This window comes from Medicago sativa, chromosome 6, assembly GCF_051527215.1.
Source record: "Medicago sativa cultivar Bolivia chromosome 6, Bolivia_mono, whole genome shotgun sequence".
In the NCBI taxonomy this organism is placed as follows: Eukaryota; Viridiplantae; Streptophyta; class Magnoliopsida; order Fabales; family Fabaceae; genus Medicago; species Medicago sativa.
Genome location: NC_140754.1, coordinates 33,678,199 through 33,700,793, shown reverse-complemented (window position 1 = coordinate 33,700,793; position 22,595 = coordinate 33,678,199). Strand labels below are relative to the sequence as shown.

The 22,595-nt window shown below is 33.9% G+C and overlaps 1 protein-coding gene and 1 long non-coding RNA gene across 2 annotated transcripts; one reads left to right on the top strand and one right to left on the bottom strand.

Annotated features, from left to right (window-relative positions):
- On the bottom strand, positions 1-769 carry LOC146914675 (uncharacterized). The gene is made up of 2 exons (XM_085722279.1): positions 613-769; positions 1-453 (listed from the first exon to the last, which is right to left on the bottom strand). Exons 1-2 carry the CDS (start codon positions 767-769, stop codon positions 176-178), a joined length of 435 nt encoding a protein of 144 aa, XP_085578405.1. The 3' UTR covers positions 1-175.
- Positions 770-19,156: 18,387 nt separating this feature from the next.
- LOC146914674 (uncharacterized) lies at positions 19,157-21,873 on the top strand. Its single transcript, XR_015014349.1, has 2 exons — positions 19,157-20,399; positions 21,712-21,873. It is a non-coding gene; the product is annotated as an uncharacterized LOC146914674 (long non-coding RNA).
- The last annotated feature ends 722 nt before the right edge of the window (positions 21,874-22,595 follow it).

Genomic DNA, 22,595 nt, shown 5'->3' with positions numbered 1-22,595 from the left:
TGGCGGAATAATTTGTATGTATATCATTGAAACAAATCACACTTATGTATAAATGATTACATAACATAGCAATAACTATTGGGAATAGAACTTAGGTACAAACATAAAGAAATAGGAAATAAACAGGTTTTCAATTCTCGTTCCCTTCATAATCGAAAAAACTAAGCCTAACTCTCTACATCATCAAAGCAGCAGCGAAAACCACGACAGCAGCAGATCCGGCAACTGTAAATCTGTTCAAAGCGGCGGCAGCGTTTGTGGACGTTGATGGTGCTTTAGATGGAGGGGTAGAGATCGACGATGAAGTAATGGCAGGAGCGGCTGCTGGGGAAGCATATGGAGGAGATGGTGGATAGTTGATGGCAGATGGTGAAGGAGAAGGACTGCTCTTCACAGGTACAGGAGCAGATCCCACAGTTGAGTTAGCGGAGGAAGAAATCACAGGCGATGGTGCTTGAGATGGAGGAGTAGAGATCGACGATGGAGTCACAGTAGGAGGAAAAATCGTAGGCGATGGTGCTTGAGATGGAGGGGTAGAAATCGATGATGTAGCGACAACAGGAGCGGCAGCGGGAGAACCAGATGAAGCAGTCGGTGAAGGAGAGGGAGCACTATTCACAGGTTTCGGAGAAGAAGACACTGGTGAGTTAGCGGACGGAGAAATAGCAGGTGATGGAAACGGAGAAGACTTGGGGGATGATCTAGCAGCAGCGGAACTCAGCAACAGTGCAACCAAAAACATAAACACAGCGGTGTGGGAAGAAGCCATAGTAGAAAGATGAAGGAGAACGGGAAAATTAGGGTTAACTATATAAAGTTTTGAAGTTGTAAAGTAATATTGTTGTGTTGTGAAGAAAATATTAGGGTTGGAAGGTTATTATTTATAGAAGCTTAAACGCGTCTTCAGAAGGATTTATTTTAGATTAATAGAAGCTTTACTTAGGAGAATATCTCTATCCGGTAACAAACAATGGTCAAAGACTTTTTTCCTCTCCGGTAACAAACAATCTTCTATTCTATATCTATTATATTATATAATTATGAAACTTAATGTCTACCAAAAATACAATCTTACCTCTTCTTAATTTTTTGACATGTCTTCATAATTATATCAATTTGTGTCTTTTCTTCAACCTCCCTCTATTTTTTCTCTTTTAAAAACAAATTAAAACAAACTCATTCGATAAAACACACTAACTTAATTTTTTTTTAAATAACAAACAAACTTAATCTTTTATTTTCTAATGATCTATTCTCTAATTATGAAACTTAATGTATACCAAAAATACAATCTTACCACTTCTTAATTTTTTGAGTCTTCATTAAAATTATATCCTTTTGTGTCTTTTGCTTCAGCCTCCCCCTATATTTTCTCTTTTTAAAACAAATTAAAAGAAACTCACTTCATAAAACACTCTAACTTAATCTTTTTTTTAAGGAACAAACAAACTTAATCTTAATCTCAATCAAAATAAATTATTAGTTACAAACAAACACTCTAAATTAATCCCTTGTCTTTCTCTAATTATTAAAGTTAATCTTTCTCTAATTATTAAAGTTGATATAATTTTGTAACAAAAACATGTGATTTTAGTTACAATAACCAAACAAAATAAATCATGATTTGTTTTTATAAATTCTCTTAATTAATAGATATCAAAATCACTTTTATTTTAATTTGTAACAAAACGGGTCCTGATTATTTTTAAAGATGTGGTTTTTATCATGATAAAAAAAATCTATAGATTATTGAATGTCGTTTTTTTAATTTGTAACAAATTTGTCATATATTTTGAGCGTACCTGATCAGAAGATGATTGCAGGTGGTTTGAATGCGGTGGTTGTGACGGTGGTGGAATACGTTAGAAGGCTTCTTGGAGTGGATGAGGGGTGTGTACCTGCAGGCACTCCGACGCTCAAGTCAGTAGAGATCAGAGAGTGAGGGTTTAAGAGGAAGAAAGAGTTCTACCTTGGGGACTGCATGGAGTCCCCTATTTATAGAAGTGGAGGGCTGCAGGGCCGTTGAGGAGGCACACCTGACTTCGGCGGTTACGAAATCGTGGGAAGTGTAACCGCCAGAGAGTTTATTGCGGGAACGTGCAGAATGTGCAAAGAGACGCTGGGGTTCGTTTGAACCGGTCTCGTTTGCTTCGTGCACCCCCCTCATGGAGAGAGCGTATGTTACGAGCAATAATGCCAAACATGGAGTTTGGGCTTCGGATGATATTGGGCCTAAGTCAATGGGCCAAGTACTCTTTTGGCCGGTCCGGAACAGTAGCCCCCAAGTTGTTGTAACACCCCGTTTTCCCAACATAAAAATTTCATATAAATCAGAGTATTTAGTTCATAAACGGAATGTCACATACTTCTTGAAAAATCTTAAAATAGATAATAATAATTATCTTTCAAAATTCAACATCATAAAATCTGAAACTACGCAGCGGAAAATAGTTCAACATAATAGAAATCTTGGCACACAGGCCTTATCAGAAATCTCATAAGTCTTAGTTAATATTTATTCATAAAAAGTTCATAAAAGACACGTAAGGAATAGATATGAAAGTAAGTCCCATCCCGTTACGTATCAGAGCACCTAGACACAAGTGAGGAGTCCACTCACGAACACTTCTAGTCTTTATTACCTAAAAGTTACCCATACGAAGGGCAACATTTTCAAGCAGAAGGGATGAAATTTCTCAAACAATAATATTAAACATATAAATCATATAAATTACATTCAACAACTTAAACATCATTAACATATCTTATACTCCATTAACTAGCATCATTAATCTCCTACATTAGTTATACACTTCATCTTATATCATCTTAATTGTAGACGTAAACATCATCATATAACATCAATTACTAATTCATAAACATCAGCATACATCATCAAATATTAATTACAAACATCAACACATATATTAATCACAAACATCAACACATATAATGATCATAAGCATCAACATCTAACACCAAATATAATCATAAGCATCATCATGTATTTCACATAAGTATCATTGTCAAAGCATATCATTTATCGAAAACAACTTCATAATTAAGTTCGTAATCAACTTCTTAAACAAACATCATCATTAAATCATCATCAAATATAAGTTATGACGACTCTACAATGCAACAACATCTTCAACAACAACTTAGACAACTTCAATATGCATGTGGTACCACCAGGGCATTAAGCCCCCTTCGCTAAGGTCATATTTGGACCTGTCGGGCATTAAGCCACCATCACTAAGGTCATAAAGAACCTGTCGGGCATTAAGCCCCCATCACTGACTATGCAACGACACAATCTTCCTACAACTTGGACAACAACGTGAACATCTTATACAATTCCATTAAAATGGACAACTTCTTAAATCATGACAACTTAGACCGACTTATACATTTTCACTAAGATTCAGCAGCAACAAACAGCAACAATTGCAACATATAACAGTGCTAGAATATCATATCATCAATTAGAAATGAATCATATCAACTTAACATCATAGAACATCATAATATTATGTATCATACAATACTCACATAATGTATCCCAACATATCAACAACAATAACCACATATACATTAATCAATTACATTCATATCAAAGTCCAAAACATTCTTCAAAAGCAAATCAAGTTTGATCAATGAGACATGAGCCAAATACTCATAAAACACCTCAACTAAATCCCTAATACTTAAGTTGAAGTTGTGAAACCAACCATAAGTTTTTGGACTAACTTGGGATTAGTTATGCTAAGTTTTCTTAAAGTTTTCTTAAGACCCACTTGGACTATTTTCATCATAACTCAAAAACTATGAATCATTTTCATGTCAAACTAAAACCATTAGAAAGCTAACTCAAATATCTACAACTTTTATGTTTACACCGAAAGCCAATTCAACACGGAAAGGGGTGAAAAAGACACAAGAACGCAACAATCGAAGTTCTGACAGCACGCAACGAAAACACAACAAGCAGTCACCCATGAGGGGCTGCCTTGCTGCGCCCAGGTGTGGAAAACTGCGCCCAAGCGTGGGAAGGCAGTAGCCCACCTGTGACGCAGCTCTGTGCAGTCCCATTTTTTTCGGTTTCACCGTTTCGTCCGTAAAAACCTAACCGTTACTCCGAATCCGATTCCGTTTTCGCCTACGCGTTCTATTCGACAAATCCTATCACATTTTACTGAAAAATCATATTTTTAAATCTCCAAAACAGCTTATCCTAGAATCACTTATTTCTCAAAAACACTTAAAATCACTTTTTCTCAGAATCTCAACTTTTCATCCATTCTCATGTTTCTAACCATCAAACTACTTCTAATAACATTCCTATAGGATATACATCTAAGGTTTGTTCATGATTCTCTCATCAATTCTACGGTTCTTCATCATCTAATCATCAAAATCGCTCATAAACCCTAATTCTTAAACTCACCGACTTCTCATCTAATCATATGTTTTAAACCTCAAAACTATTCCAATAATCATTCTACGGATTATCTAAGGACTGTTCACAGTTTCTACATCAATCTAACAATTTTCATCCATTAATCCTCAATTCTTCACTCAAAACCCTAATCCTCTTAATCTCACAAACTCTCCCCAACTTTATTAGATGTAATCTAATGATTTACAACTTAATATTAAAGCAAGATAGTCTCACCCTTACCTTAATTTTGCAGAAATCGCAGCTCTCTCTTCTTCTCTTCTTCTCTCGGCTTTTCTCCTCTTTTCTCTAAAACTTGAACGTACGTTGTAAACTATTCTCTCAACCTAGCTTCCTCTATTTATAACCTTTCTATTCTTTTTAAATCTATTTTGGGCCCAACAACGTATTTTTCTTTCTATTCTAACCCCCAATTCTACTTACACCAATAATTCTCATATTCTAATAAATAATAGAATAATAGCATCCCGTTACGTATCAGAGCACCTAGACACAAGTGAGGAGTCCACTCACGAACACTTCTAGTCTTTATTACATACAAGTTACCCATACGAAGGGCAACATTTTCAAGCAGAAGGGACGAAATTTCTCAAACAATAATATTAAACATATAAATCATATAAATTACATTCAACAACTTAAACATCATTAACATATCTTATACTCCATTAACTAGCATCATTAATCTCCTACATTAGTTATACACTTCATCTTATATCATCTTAATTGTAGACGTAAACATCATCATATAACATCAATTACTAATTCATAAACATCAGCATACATCATCAAATATTAATTACAAACATCAACACATATATTAATCAAAAACATCAACACATATAATGATCATAAGCATCAACATCTAACACCAAATATAATCATAAGCATCATCATGTATTTCACATAAGTATCATTGTCAAAGCATATCATTTATCGAAAACAACTTCATAATTAAGTTCGTAATCAACTTCTTAAACAAACATCATCATTAAATCATCATCAAATATAAGTTATGACGACTCTACAATGCAACAACATCTTCAACAACAACTTAGACAACTTCAATATGCATGTGGTACCACCAGGGCATTAAGCCCTCTTCGCTAAGGTCATATTTGGACCTGTCGGGCATTAAGCCACCATCACTAAGGTCATAAAGAACCTGTCGGGCATTAAGCCCCCATCACTGACTATGCAACGACACAATCTTCCTACAACTTGGACAACAACGTGAACATCTTATACAATTCCATTAAAATGGACAACTTCTTAAATCATGACAACTTAGACCGACTTATACATCTTCACTAAGATTCAGCAGCAACAAACAGCAACAATTGCAGCATATAACAGTGCTAGAATATCATATCATCAATTAGAAATGAATCATATCAACTTAACATCATAGAACATCATAATATTATGTATCATACAATACTCACATAATGTATCCCAACATATCAACAACAATAACCACATATACATTAATCAATTACATTCATATCAAAGTCCAAAACATTCTTCAAAAGCAAATCAAGTTTGATCAATGAGACATGAGCCAAATACTCATAAAACACCTCAACTAAATCCCTAATACTTAAGTTGAAGTTGTGAAACCAACCATAAGTTTTTGGACTAACTTGGGATTAGTTATGCTAAGTTTTCTTAAGACCCACTTGGACTATTTTCATCATAACTCAAAAACTATGAATCATTTTCATGTCAAACTAAAACCATTAGAAAGCTAACTCAAATATCTACAACTTTTATGTTTACACCGAAAGCCAATTCAACACGGAAAGGGGTGAAAAAGACACAAGAACGCAACAATCGAAGTTCTGACAGCACGCAACGAAAACACAACAAGCAGTCACCCATGAGGGGCTGCCTTGCTGCGCCCAGGTGTGGAAAACTGCGCCCAAGCGTGGGAAGGCAGTAGCCCACCTGTGACGCAGCTCTGTGCAGTCCCATTTTTTTCGGTTTCACCGTTTCGTCCGTAAAAACCTAACCGTTACTCCGAATCCGATTCCGTTTTCGCCTACGCGTTCTATTCGACAAATCCTATCACATTTTACTGAAAAATCATATTTTTAAATCTCCAAAACAGCTTATCCTAGAATCACTTATTTCTCAAAAACACTTAAAATCACTTTTTCTCAGAATCTCAACTTTTCATCCATTCTCATGTTTCTAACCATCAAACTACTTCTAATAACATTCCTATAGGATATACATCTAAGGTTTGTTCATGATTCTCTCATCAATTCTACGGTTCTTCATCATCTAATCATCAAAATCGCTCATAAACCCTAATTCTTAAACTCACCGACTTCTCATCTAATCATATGTTTTAAACCTCAAAACTATTCCAATAATCATTCTACGGATTATCTAAGGACTGTTCACAGTTTCTACATCAATCTAACAATTTTCATCCATTAATCCTCAATTCTTCACTCAAAACCCTAATCCTCTTAATCTCACAAACTCTCCCCAACTTTATTAGATGTAATCTAATGATTTACAACTTAATATTAAAGCAAGATAGTCTCACCCTTACCTTAATTTTGCAGAAATCGCAGCTCTCTCTTCTTCTCTTCTTCTCTCGGCTTTTCTCCTCTTTTCTCTAAAACTTGAACGTACGTTGTAAACTATTCTCTCAACCTAGCTTCCTCTATTTATAACCTTTCTATTCTTTTTAAATCTATTTTGGGCCCAACAACGTATTTTTCTTTCTATTCTAACCCCCAATTCTACTTACACCAATAATTCTCATATTCTAATAAATAATAGAATAATAGCATCCCGTTACGTATCAGAGCACCTAGACACAAGTGAGGAGTCCACTCACGAACACTTCTAGTCTTTATTACATACAAGTTACCCATACGAAGGGCAACATTTTCAAGCAGAAGGGATGAAATTTCTCAAACAATAATATTAAACATATAAATCATATAAATTACATTCAACAACTTAAACATCATTAACATATCTTATACTCCATTAACTAGCATCATTAATCTCCTACATTAGTTATACACTTCATCTTATATCATCTTAATTGTAGACGTAAACATCATCATATAACATCAATTACTAATTCATAAACATCAGCATACATCATCAAATATTAATTACAAACATCAACACATATATTAATCAAAAACATCAACACATATAATGATCATAAGCATCAACATCTAACACCAAATATAATCATAAGCATCATCATGTATTTCACATAAGTATCATTGTCAAAGCATATCATTTATCGAAAACAACTTCATAATTAAGTTCGTAATCAACTTCTTAAACAAACATCATCATTAAATCATCATCAAATATAAGTTATGACGACTCTACAATGCAACAACATCTTCAACAACAACTTAGACAACTTCAATATGCATGTGGTACCACCAGGACATTAAGCCCCCTTCGCTAAGGTCATATTTGGACCTGTCGGGCATTAAGCCACCATCACTAAGGTCATAAAGAACCTGTCGGGCATTAAGCCCCCATCACTGACTATGCAACGACACAATCTTCCTACAACTTGGACAACAACGTGAACATCTTATACAATTCCATTAAAATGGACAACTTCTTAAATCATGACAACTTAGACCGACTTATACATCTTCACTAAGATTCAGCAGCAACAAACAGCAACAATTGCAGCATATAACAGTGCTAGAATATCATATCATCAATTAGAAATGAATCATATCAACTTAACATCATAGAACATCATAATATTATGTATCATACAATACTCACATAATGTATCCCAACATATCAACAACAATAACCACATATACATTAATCAATTACATTCATATCAAAGTCCAAAACATTCTTCAAAAGCAAATCAAGTTTGATCAATGAGACATGAGCCAAATACTCATAAAACACCTCAACTAAATCCCTAATACTTAAGTTGAAGTTGTGAAACCAACCATAAGTTTTTGGACTAACTTGGGATTAGTTATGCTAAGTTTTCTTAAAGTTTTCTTAAGACCCACTTGGACTATTTTCATCATAACTCAAAAACTATGAATCATTTTCATGTCAAACTAAAACCATTAGAAAGCTAACTCAAATATCTACAACTTTTATGTTTACACCGAAAGCCAATTCAACACGGAAAGGGGTGAAAAAGACACAAGAACGCAACAATCGAAGTTCTGACAGCACGCAACGAAAACACAACAAGCAGTCACCCATGAGGGGCTGCCTTGCTGCGCCCAGGTGTGGAAAACTGCGCCCAAGCGTGGGAAGGCAGTAGCCCACCTGTGACGCAGCTCTGTGCAGTCCCATTTTTTTCGGTTTCACCGTTTCGTCCGTAAAAACCTAACCGTTACTCCGAATCCGATTCCGTTTTCGCCTACGCGTTCTATTCGACAAATCCTATCACATTTTACTGAAAAATCATATTTTTAAATCTCCAAAACAGCTTATCCTAGAATCACTTATTTCTCAAAAACACTTAAAATCACTTTTTCTCAGAATCTCAACTTTTCATCCATTCTCATGTTTCTAACCATCAAACTACTTCTAATAACATTCCTATAGGATATACATCTAAGGTTTGTTCATGATTCTCTCATCAATTCTACGGTTCTTCATCATCTAATCATCAAAATCGCTCATAAACCCTAATTCTTAAACTCACCGACTTCTCATCTAATCATATGTTTTAAACCTCAAAACTATTCCAATAATCATTCTACGGATTATCTAAGGACTGTTCACAGTTTCTACATCAATCTAACAATTTTCATCCATTAATCCTCAATTCTTCACTCAAAACCCTAATCCTCTTAATCTCACAAACTCTCCCCAACTTTATTAGATGTAATCTAATGATTTACAACTTAATATTAAAGCAAGATAGTCTCACCCTTACCTTAATTTTGCAGAAATCGCAGCTCTCTCTTCTTCTCTTCTTCTCTCGGCTTTTCTCCTCTTTTCTCTAAAACTTGAACGTACGTTGTAAACTATTCTCTCAACCTAGCTTCCTCTATTTATAACCTTTCTATTCTTTTTAAATCTATTTTGGGCCCAACAACGTTTTTTTCTTTCTATTCTAACCCCCAATTCTACTTACACCAATAATTCTCATATTCTAATAAATAATAGAATAATAGCATCCCGTTACGCATCAGAGCACCTAGACACAAGTGAGGAGTCCACTCACGAACATTTCTAGTCTTTATTACATACAAGTTACCCATACGAAGGGCAACATTTTCAAGCAGAAGGGATGAAATTTCTCAAACAATAATATTAAACATATAAATCATATAAATTACATTCAACAACTTAAACATCATTAACATATCTTATACTCCATTAACTAGCATCATTAATCTCCTACATTAGTTATACACTTCATCTTATATCATCTTAATTGTAGACGTAAACATCATCATATAACATCAATTACTAATTCATAAACATCAGCATACATCATCAAATATTAATTACAAACATCAACACATATATTAATCAAAAACATCAACACATATAATGATCATAAACATCAACATCTAACACCAAATATAATCATAAGCATCATCATGTATTTCACATAAGTATCATTGTCAAAGCATATCATTTATCGAAAACAACTTCATAATTAAGTTCGTAATCAACTTCTTAAACAAACATCATCATTAAATCATCATCAAATATAAGTTATGACGACTCTACAATGCAACAACATCTTCAACAACAACTTAGACAACTTCAATATGCATGTGGTACCACCAGGGCATTAAGCCCCCTTCGCTAAGGTCATATTTGGACCTGTCGGGCATTAAGCCACCATCACTAAGGTCATAAAGAACCTGTCGGGCATTAAGCCCCCATCACTGACTATGCAACGACACAATCTTCCTACAACTTGGACAACAACGTGAACATCTTATACAATTCCATTAAAATGGACAACTTCTTAAATCATGACAACTTAGACCGACTTATACATCTTCACTAAGATTCAGCAGCAACAAACAGCAACAATTGCAGCATATAACAGTGCTAGAATATCATATCATCAATTAGAAATGAATCATATCAACTTAACATCATAGAACATCATAATATTATGTATCATACAATACTCACATAATGTATCCCAACATATCAACAACAATAACCACATATACATTAATCAATTACATTCATATCAAAGTCCAAAACATTCTTCAAAAGCAAATCAAGTTTGATCAATGAGACATGAGCCAAATACTCATAAAACACCTCAACTAAATCCCTAATACTTAAGTTGAAGTTGTGAAACCAACCATAAGTTTTTGGACTAACTTGGGATTAGTTATGCTAAGTTTTCTTAAAGTTTTCTTAAGACCCACTTGGACTATTTTCATCATAACTCAAAAACTATGAATCATTTTCATGTCAAACTAAAACCATTAGAAAGCTAACTCAAATATCTACAACTTTTATGTTTACACCGAAAGCCAATTCAACACGGAAAGGGGTGAAAAAGACACAAGAACGCAACAATCGAAGTTCTGACAGCACGCAACGAAAACACAACAAGCAGTCACCCATGAGGGGCTGCCTTGCTGCGCCCAGGTGTGGAAAACTGCGCCCAAGCGTGGGAAGGCAGTAGCCCACCTGTGACGCAGCTCTGTGCAGTCCCATTTTTTTCGGTTTCACCGTCCGTAAAAACCTAACCGTTACTCCGAATCCGATTCCGTTTTCGCCTACGCGTTCTATTCGACAAATCCTATCACATTTTACTGAAAAATCATATTTTTAAATCTCCAAAACAGCTTATCCTAGAATCACTTATTTCTCAAAAACACTTAAAATCACTTTTTCTCAGAATCTCAACTTTTCATCCATTCTCATGTTTCTAACCATCAAACTACTTCTAATAACATTCCTATAGGATATACATCTAAGGTTTGTTCATGATTCTCTCATCAATTCTACGGTTCTTCATCATCTAATCATCAAAATCGCTCATAAACCCTAATTCTTAAACTCACCGACTTCTCATCTAATCATATGTTTTAAACCTCAAAACTATTCCAATAATCATTCTACGGATTATCTAAGGACTGTTCACAGTTTCTACATCAATCTAACAATTTTCATCCATTAATCCTCAATTCTTCACTCAAAACCCTAATCCTCTTAATCTCACAAACTCTCCCCAACTTTATTAGATGTAATCTAATGATTTACAACTTAATATTAAAGCAAGATAGTCTCACCCTTACCTTAATTTTGCAGAAATCGCAGCTCTCTCTTCTTCTCTTCTTCTCTCGGCTTTTCTCCTCTTTTCTCTAAAACTTGAACGTACGTTGTAAACTATTCTCTCAACCTAGCTTCCTCTATTTATAACCTTTCTATTCTTTTTAAATCTATTTTGGGCCCAACAACGTTTTTTTCTTTCTATTCTAACCCCCAATTCTACTTACACCAATAATTCTCATATTCTAATAAATAATAGAATAATAGCATCCCGTTACGTATCAGAGCACCTAGACACAAGTGAGGAGTCCACTCACGAACATTTCTAGTCTTTATTACATACAAGTTACCCATACGAAGGGCAACATTTTCAAGCAGAAGGGATGAAATTTCTCAAACAATAATATTAAACATATAAATCATATAAATTACATTCAACAACTTAAACATCATTAACATATCTTATACTCCATTAACTAGCATCATTAATCTCCTACATTAGTTATACACTTCATCTTATATCATCTTAATTGTAGACGTAAACATCATCATATAACATCAATTACTAATTCATAAACATCAGCATACATCATCAAATATTAATTACAAACATCAACACATATATTAATCAAAAACATCAACACATATAATGATCATAAACATCAACATCTAACACCAAATATAATCATAAGCATCATCATGTATTTCACATAAGTATCATTGTCAAAGCATATCATTTATCGAAAACAACTTCATAATTAAGTTCGTAATCAACTTCTTAAACAAACATCATCATTAAATCATCATCAAATATAAGTTATGACGACTCTACAATGCAACAACATCTTCAACAACAACTTAGACAACTTCAATATGCATGTGGTACCACCAGGGCATTAAGCCCCCTTCGCTAAGGTCATATTTGGACCTGTCGGGCATTAAGCCACCATCACTAAGGTCATAAAGAACCTGTCGGGCATTAAGCCCCCATCACTGACTATGCAACGACACAATCTTCCTACAACTTGGACAACAACGTGAACATCTTATACAATTCCATTAAAATGGACAACTTCTTAAATCATGACAACTTAGACCGACTTATACATCTTCACTAAGATTCAGCAGCAACAAACAGCAACAATTGCAGCATATAACAGTGCTAGAATATCATATCATCAATTAGAAATGAATCATATCAACTTAACATCATAGAACATCATAATATTATGTATCATACAATACTCACATAATGTATCCCAACATATCAACAACAATAACCACATATACATTAATCAATTACATTCATATCAAAGTCCAAAACATTCTTCAAAAGCAAATCAAGTTTGATCAATGAGACATGAGCCAAATACTCATAAAACACCTCAACTAAATCCCTAATACTTAAGTTGAAGTTGTGAAACCAACCATAAGTTTTTGGACTAACTTGGGATTAGTTATGCTAAGTTTTCTTAAAGTTTTCTTAAGACCCACTTGGACTATTTTCATCATAACTCAAAAACTATGAATCATTTTCATGTCAAACTAAAACCATTAGAAAGCTAACTCAAATATCTACAACTTTTATGTTTACACCGAAAGCCAATTCAACACGGAAAGGGGTGAAAAAGACACAAGAACGCAACAATCGAAGTTCTGACAGCACGCAACGAAAACACAACAAGCAGTCACCCATGAGGGGCTGCCTTGCTGCGCCCAGGTGTGGAAAACTGCGCCCAAGCGTGGGAAGGCAGTAGCCCACCTGTGACGCAGCTCTGTGCAGTCCCATTTTTTTCGGTTTCACCGTCCGTAAAAACCTAACCGTTACTCCGAATCCGATTCCGTTTTCGCCTACGCGTTCTATTCGACAAATCCTATCACATTTTACTGAAAAATCATATTTTTAAATCTCCAAAACAGCTTATCCTAGAATCACTTATTTCTCAAAAACACTTAAAATCACTTTTTCTCAGAATCTCAACTTTTCATCCATTCTCATGTTTCTAACCATCAAACTACTTCTAATAACATTCCTATAGGATATACATCTAAGGTTTGTTCATGATTCTCTCATCAATTCTACGGTTCTTCATCATCTAATCATCAAAATCGCTCATAAACCCTAATTCTTAAACTCACCGACTTCTCATCTAATCATATGTTTTAAACCTCAAAACTATTCCAATAATCATTCTACGGATTATCTAAGGACTGTTCACAGTTTCTACATCAATCTAACAATTTTCATCCATTAATCCTCAATTCTTCACTCAAAACCCTAATCCTCTTAATCTCACAAACTCTCCCCAACTTTATTAGATGTAATCTAATGATTTACAACTTAATATTAAAGCAAGATAGTCTCACCCTTACCTTAATTTTGCAGAAATCGCAGCTCTCTCTTCTTCTCTTCTTCTCTCGGCTTTTCTCCTCTTTTCTCTAAAACTTGAACGTACGTTGTAAACTATTCTCTCAACCTAGCTTCCTCTATTTATAACCTTTCTATTCTTTTTAAATCTATTTTGGGCCCAACAACGTTTTTTTCTTTCTATTCTAACCCCCAATTCTACTTACACCAATAATTCTCATATTCTAATAAATAATAGAATAATAGCATCCCGTTACGTATCAGAGCACCTAGACACAAGTGAGGAGTCCACTCACGAACATTTCTAGTCTTTATTACATACAAGTTACCCATACGAAGGGCAACATTTTCAAGCAGAAGGGATGAAATTTCTCAAACAATAATATTAAACATATAAATCATATAAATTACATTCAACAACTTAAACATCATTAACATATCTTATACTCCATTAACTAGCATCATTAATCTCCTACATTAGTTATACACTTCATCTTATATCATCTTAATTGTAGACGTAAACATCATCATATAACATCAATTACTAATTCATAAACATCAGCATACATCATCAAATATTAATTACAAACATCAACACATATATTAATCAAAAACATCAACACATATAATGATCATAAACATCAACATCTAACACCAAATATAATCATAAGCATCATCATGTATTTCACATAAGTATCATTGTCAAAGCATATCATTTATCGAAAACAACTTCATAATTAAGTTCGTAATCAACTTCTTAAACAAACATCATCATTAAATCATCATCAAATATAAGTTATGACGACTCTACAATGCAACAACATCTTCAACAACAACTTAGACAACTTCAATATGCATGTGGTACCACCAGGGCATTAAGCCCCCTTCGCTAAGGTCATATTTGGACCTGTCGGGCATTAAGCCACCATCACTAAGGTCATAAAGAACCTGTCGGGCATTAAGCCCCCATCACTGACTATGCAACGACACAATCTTCCTACAACTTGGACAACAACGTGAACATCTTATACAATTCCATTAAAATGGACAACTTCTTAAATCATGACAACTTAGACCGACTTATACATCTTCACTAAGATTCAGCAGCAACAAACAGCAACAATTGCAGCATATAACAGTGCTAGAATATCATATCATCAATTAGAAATGAATCATATCAACTTAACATCATAGAACATCATAATATTATGTATCATACAATACTCACATAATGTATCCCAACATATCAACAACAATAACCACATATACATTAATCAATTACATTCATATCAAAGTCCAAAACATTCTTCAAAAGCAAATCAAGTTTGATCAATGAGACATGAGCCAAATACTCATAAAACACCTCAACTAAATCCCTAATACTTAAGTTGAAGTTGTGAAACCAACCATAAGTTTTTGGACTAACTTGGGATTAGTTATGCTAAGTTTTCTTAAAGTTTTCTTAAGACCCACTTGGACTATTTTCATCATAACTCAAAAACTATGAATCATTTTCATGTCAAACTAAAACCATTAGAAAGCTAACTCAAATATCTACAACTTTTATGTTTACACCGAAAGCCAATTCAACACGGAAAGGGGTGAAAAAGACACAAGAACGCAACAATCGAAGTTCTGACAGCACGCAACGAAAACACAACAAGCAGTCACCCATGAGGGGCTGCCTTGCTGCGCCCATGTGTGGAAAACTGCGCCCAAGCGTGGGAAGGCAGTAGCCCACCTGTGACGCAGCTCTGTGCAGTCCCATTTTTTTCGGTTTCACCGTCCGTAAAAACCTAACCGTTACTCCGAATCCGATTCCGTTTTCGCCTACGCGTTCTATTCGACAAATCCTATCACATTTTACTGAAAAATCATATTTTTAAATCTCCAAAACAGCTTATCCTAGAATCACTTATTTCTCAAAAACACTTAAAATCACTTTTTCTCAGAATCTCAACTTTTCATCCATTCTCATGTTTCTAACCATCAAACTACTTCTAATAACATTCCTATAGGATATACATCTAAGGTTTGTTCATGATTCTCTCATCAATTCTACGGTTCTTCATCATCTAATCATCAAAATCGCTCATAAACCCTAATTCTTAAACTCACCGACTTCTCATCTAATCATATGTTTTAAACCTCAAAACTATTCCAATAATCATTCTACGGATTATCTAAGGACTGTTCACAGTTTCTACATCAATCTAACAATTTTCATCCATTAATCCTCAATTCTTCACTCAAAACCCTAATCCTCTTAATCTCACAAACTCTCCCCAACTTTATTAGATGTAATCTAATGATTTACAACTTAATATTAAAGCAAGATAGTCTCACCCTTACCTTAATTTTGCAGAAATCGCAGCTCTCTCTTCTTCTCTTCTTCTCTCGGCTTTTCTCCTCTTTTCTCTAAAACTTGAACGTACGTTGTAAACTATTCTCTCAACCTAGCTTCCTCTATTTATAACCTTTCTATTCTTTTTAAATCTATTTTGGGCCCAACAACGTATTCTTCTTTCTATTCTAACCCCCAATTCTACTTACACCAATAATTCTCATATTCTAATAAATAATAGAATAATAGCATCCCGTTACGTATCAGAGCACCTAGACACAAGTGAGGAGTCCACTCACGAACACTTCTAGTCTTTATTACATACAAGTTACCCATACGAAGGGCAACATTTTCAAGCAGAAGGGATGAAATTTCTCAAACAATAATATTAAACATATAAATCATATAAATTACATTCAACAACTTAAACATCATTAACATATCTTATACTCCATTAACTAGCATCATTAATCTCCTACATTAGTTATACACTTCATCTTATATCATCTTAATTGTAGACGTAAACATCATCATATAACATCAATTACTAATTCATAAACATCAGCATACATCATCAAATATTAATTACAAACATCAACACATATATTAATCAAAAACATCAACACATATAATGATCATAAGCATCAACATCTAACACCAAATATAATCATAAGCATCATCATGTATTTCACATAAGTATCATTGTCAAAGCATATCATTTATCGAAAACAACTTCATAATTAAGTTCGTAATCAACTTCTTAAACAAACATCATCATTAAATCATCATCAAATATAAGTTATGACGACTCTACAATGCAACAACATCTTCAACAACAACTTAGACAACTTCAATATGCATGTGGTACCACCAGGGCATTAAGCCCCCTTCGCTAAGGTCATATTTGGACCTGTCGGGCATTAAGCCACCATCACTAAGGTCATAAAGAACCTGTCGGGCATTAAGCCCCCATCACTGACTATGCAACGACACAATCTTCCTACAACTTGGACAACAACGTGAACATCTTATACAATTCCATTAAAATGGACAACTTCTTAAATCATGACAACTTAGACCGACTTATACATCTTCACTAAGATTCAGCAGCAACAAACAGCAACAATTGCAGCATATAACAGTGCTAGAATATCATATCATCAATTAGAAATGAATCATATCAACTTAACATCATAGAACATCATAATATTATGTATCATACAATACTCACATAATGTATCCCAACATATCAACAACATATCACATAAGTGAGAAAATTTTGTGAGCTACGGTATGGGACTACGCAAGTTCAGGTTATGAGTATGGAATTAAGAAAAAGATGATAAGACATTCCATAGAGTAACAGCTATAACAATATTGTTCAAGAATGAAATTTATATTTTGAAAAGATGAGTTCAAGAGAAAATCCATGATTGTAGATTCTACTTATTCTGACACGATCAAGGTGTATTTTGATTGATTTAGGAATGTTGAAAGTTTAGTATAGATGAAACAAAGTCGGATGACTATAGATATATGTCATATATTCAGCTATCAGTTGTACTATCTCTTGTATTGTGTACTCGCCAGTCAGTGCACCATTCTCATATAAGATTTACATATTTAATGTACTCACCAGTTAGTACACTATGTATTTAAATCTGACTTATGGATTGTACTCGTCAGTTAGTACTTCCGACAGATGTTTGAGGTAGCACCATGTTGAGTTTATTCATATAAAACATAACAAATATCAGAAGAAACATTTTCCTATTTATGTGTTGATTAACGGAGAAAGTTGAAACAATTCTTACTTTCGATGAAATAAACTTGACGTCATATATTGCTCAGAGTAGGGACAATTTTATACAGAGTATGGTACAATTATCATTATAAGACCTCGTTATTTGGGGCATAGTTCAGAAATAAAATTTTATTGGGACCAGACATAGCATGAAAGATCACTCAAAGGTCATATCCGTCCAAGACAAGATAAAAGTTGATGAAGTCGATAGAAGTGTTACTTTAGTAAATGTATGAGATTTTTCAAGAATTCAGTAAAGGTAAACAAGTAGGAGTAACCTAAGACAATTTATAAAGAGTATGTGGAACAAGGAATTTACTCAAAAGATATCAGATGCATCAGTTCGCTTTACAATCCACTATGTTCGGAATGTGTATAATGTATTCCACAAATCACAGCTAAGAAGGTTATTATCGAATCTTTTCGTCATATGAGATTGGAAAACATGTCCTGAAATCGGTTTAACATATTAAATCAAGTTAGTTGTATCTATGGCTAGGTAGTCGGAAGACTTTATGTAACAAGGGAAACCGATAATTTAGTCGGATAAAGAGAATCAGTTGGTAACAGACGTATGTGGAAGTCTAAGATCGAAAGGATAGAGAAATTATTTGTACTTATTATCAGGTAAACTCTAAATTTCGAGGACGAAATTTCTTTAAGGGGGGTAGGGTGTAATATCCCGCGTAATTTTGAATAAATTGTCGTATCAGTTACTTATCCTTGGAATTTTTAAGTGAAGGGTAAAATTGTAATTGTGCATAAGACTTTCCGAAACAAATCATATTATTCCAACGGACTACGGGAAATGAAATATCTCGCTTAAAAGTTTTACGGCATTTTCATCGAATATTTTAGTTTGAAGAAGAGTGTAGGAAGGGCATTTGAGTAATTTCTCAACTAAGAGTATAAATCCAACACAACACAAAATATCTTCATTTTTCCATCACTTTCTCTCTCAAAAATTTCAGATTTTTCTCTCCTCTCCCTCTAGAATATTCGGTCACCATCTTCCTAAGCCCTAACTCCATCAAATTTCACAATTTCACCATGAGATCATCATGAAAAATGCTCTAATGGATTCTTTGTAGAGTTCTAACCAAGAAACAAGCTTCATAAACATTCATCCTCCCTCCAAGTTATATCAAAATCGCCCCTCTCCCACAAGTTCCATAATCTTCATTTTTCATCCAAATTTCATGGGGATCATCATGTATCTTTGTTTTGGAGTACTCATCAGGGATCAATTACTAGGCAAGTATCAAAAAAAAAAACTCATTCTCTCTTCTTTTTCCAAGCTAGCCGCACCACACACACACACCACACTCATAATCACCTTTTCATGGAATTTATTAAATTGAAGCTTTGGTGTAGGTTGTAAGTGTAATCTGAAGTTGATTATGTGATGTAATGGTACTTAGGAGCATGATGTAAAGGAAATCAGAAATTAGGAGCATTGGTGTGATAATTTGGGACTTAAAGTGTGTATGTTGTTCCCATAAGCTACTATAAGTGATTATTGAGTGAAGCATATTGGAAACTTTGTACACTTGGCTTAGGAGATGTGTATACATGTTTGATTTGATTCTGGAAAATTTGAGCAGAAATTGAATTGTTTAGAGGTCATAAGCTGTCAGTTAAGCTGTTTTGAGCAAAATGCCTTAAATGACTAAGTTGTGAGTTCAAACTACTGTATAAGTGGTTCATAGGGCTAATAATACATGTTGGAACTGCTGTGTTAAAGGTTGGGTCGAAATTTATGTTATAGAAGTTACAAGTTGCTAGTTAAGCCGTTGAAGAATAGCTTAAGTTGGAAGTTAAGTTGTTTCAAGTATTATTTTCTGAAGAACGGCTTATGAGAGATATGTTTAATTGACATATGAGTAATGGAAAAAAAATGATAAGCTGTTTTAGTAATGTTAAAAGTGATTAAATGATAATTAAGCTGTTTTAGAGGTGCTTAAATAGCCAAACGGTGAACTTCTGGTGCAGGGACTGAAATGGAATTTTTCTTATATGCTGGTTGATGAGTTAGGAGTATGTCACAAGTGGGTTGGACTGTTTCGGAAAAGTCAAGACCTATAAGTCAAGGCATAAGCTATTTTGGGAAAGTGATTATAGAGTTTTGGAGAAAGCAGAGCTGCAGATTTTGGGATAAGCTGCTTGCAATTTGCAGGAATGATTCACGGTGAGTTCCTTTAGTTAGAAAACTTCCCTTTGGGTAGTTAAATTATGCCTTTAGAATAATAGAATATGGTTTAGTACATTAGTACATGATTTAGTGACAATATGATTAAGATTTATACCATTGCTAGAGTACTCTAAAATAACTTTTATGTTGATAAATATGATTATGGTAATGTAGAAGTTAGAGGAAAAATATTATGATAAGTTTTACGTGAGAATGAATAAATATGCAATTTCGGCAACGTTACGGAAAGTGAGAATTGTTTGATTTTATTACTTTATTTCGACTCTTAGCTAATATAAATTACACTTTTAAGGTAATATAATGGTTTGGCTTGGCTAAGACTCTAATTCTCATTATTGCCGAATATGTAGCCGAAATTGTATTATGCATATCCTCTAATCATACACTACCATAGTGTATATTTATATGTGTAAAAGAATGTTTAGAGTAAAATAGCCATTGAAACAAATTATTCATGGGTAGATTTCCAATCATTGGGAAGTAAAGAATTCTAAGTATGAAAGTTCGGCTTAATTAGTCGAATTTAATTTATCAGGATATGAGGAACATTTTATAACCTTTTAAGAATGGCATATGACAACGATATGCCTATAACCTGAATAGGTTAGTATCAGAATTAATTTCAGAATAAAGACGAAATTTACTACGTCTTTATTATCAGACTCAGAGTGTTGTTATTAAAGAAAATCAGTTAAGATAAGTTATGACCCTCTAACTCCCCGTTAGTAGTGGAGTTGAGATTAATTCATATTTATATGAATCAGTTCAGTTTATAATTCTTAAAACATGTTTAATATGTGGCTTTCGCTATCCCGCCAGTTGGATACGAAAGGTTCCCGCCAGTTGGAACGGGCACTATCCGTGAGGATGACCCCACAATAATCAGAGGAGTCCGGTATCCCCGTCAGTTGGGTTCCCGCCAGTTGGAAATTAATACCGGTCAGAGTGGAATAAATTCCGGGGTTACTCCACCTGGGTTTATTCCGTAAAATCAACTCAGATAATATTGTTTGTTCAACGCTAACATTTCTAACATAATATGCCAGACATTATGAATATAATTATGATTATGATTTCAGCATTAGTATCAGAGTTGAATTAGTAATTCAGATAGCGATCCTAGTTATTCCCTGATCGCTCAGTTATGCATGACAAACTGTATAAACCCAAAAAGGGTTGAGTTTAGAGACAGATGGCGATCCTAGGTTCCCTGAGATTGCCTATAGCTTAGGATAGGTGGAACTCACTGAGACATTCCGTCTCACCCCAATCCCTTTTATTTTTCCAGATCAGCAGGTTGTACGTGGCAAGGAGACAATGCAGGAGGCTGAATGATATATTTTCACATGCTCGTGTTGTACTAGTTCAGATTATTTATTACGGTTTCAGACGTGTATTCAGAAAGCAAATGTACGATCCTGCAGTGATGTATATATCTATTCAGTCGAAATTTTATTATTGTAATTTTAATGTATCCAGTACTAAGTTTAACGCACATGCTAAATATTCTAGATAAATTTAGTATGGGTGTTACACATATATTCTCTAAGATAAGTCTTACTATTTTTTTCTGCCCTTTTTAATCAGTTTAATTTCATCGATTTGCTATTTTTTTCGGTTGACTTCTATATGCATCTCTTACAAATGGTCTTTCCCTTTTTTTTTTTGAGGGGAAGGTTTTTCCTTATTATTAAGGAAAATCATATCATATTGTGTTTAATTGTTTTAATGCCACTTTGAATAAAATATCTTTGACATAATTACAACCAAATCAATTGTTTCACAATATTTGTAAAAAAAAATAATTTGTCCAACATCATGATTATTATTAGGGTTAATTATGTTTCTAGTCCCTATAAAATAGCGACCTTGTAAGTTTAGTCCTTACTTAATTTTAATAGCATTTTTAGTCCCTAATTTTGTTTTTTTGCCCTGAGTATTAGTCCCTACTCAATTCAAATTTGTTTAATTTATGCTTAAACTCTTAAATTTTTGAACAATTTTTTGCAGACATGTTTAGAACATTACTAAAAGTTCCTCCGCAAAAAAATTATCACAAAATTTGATTTCTACATCCAGATTTTATTACTTTTTATCTTTAACTTTTGTCGTTTTAAAAAATTCATATTTAATTCATTTCATGTCTGAAAATTCTAAATTTTAGTAAACGAA

Bases quoted from the DNA above. Each gene is read 5' to 3' on its own strand.
- LOC146914675 (XM_085722279.1), bottom strand. From the start codon at position 769: ATGGCTTCTTCCCACACCGCTGTGTTTATGTTTTTGGTTGCACTGTTG. The intron at 454-612 runs GTGCTCCCTCTC...CTCCATCTCAAG, and splicing joins TTCTCCGAAACCTGTGAATA to CACCATCGCCTGTGATTTCT.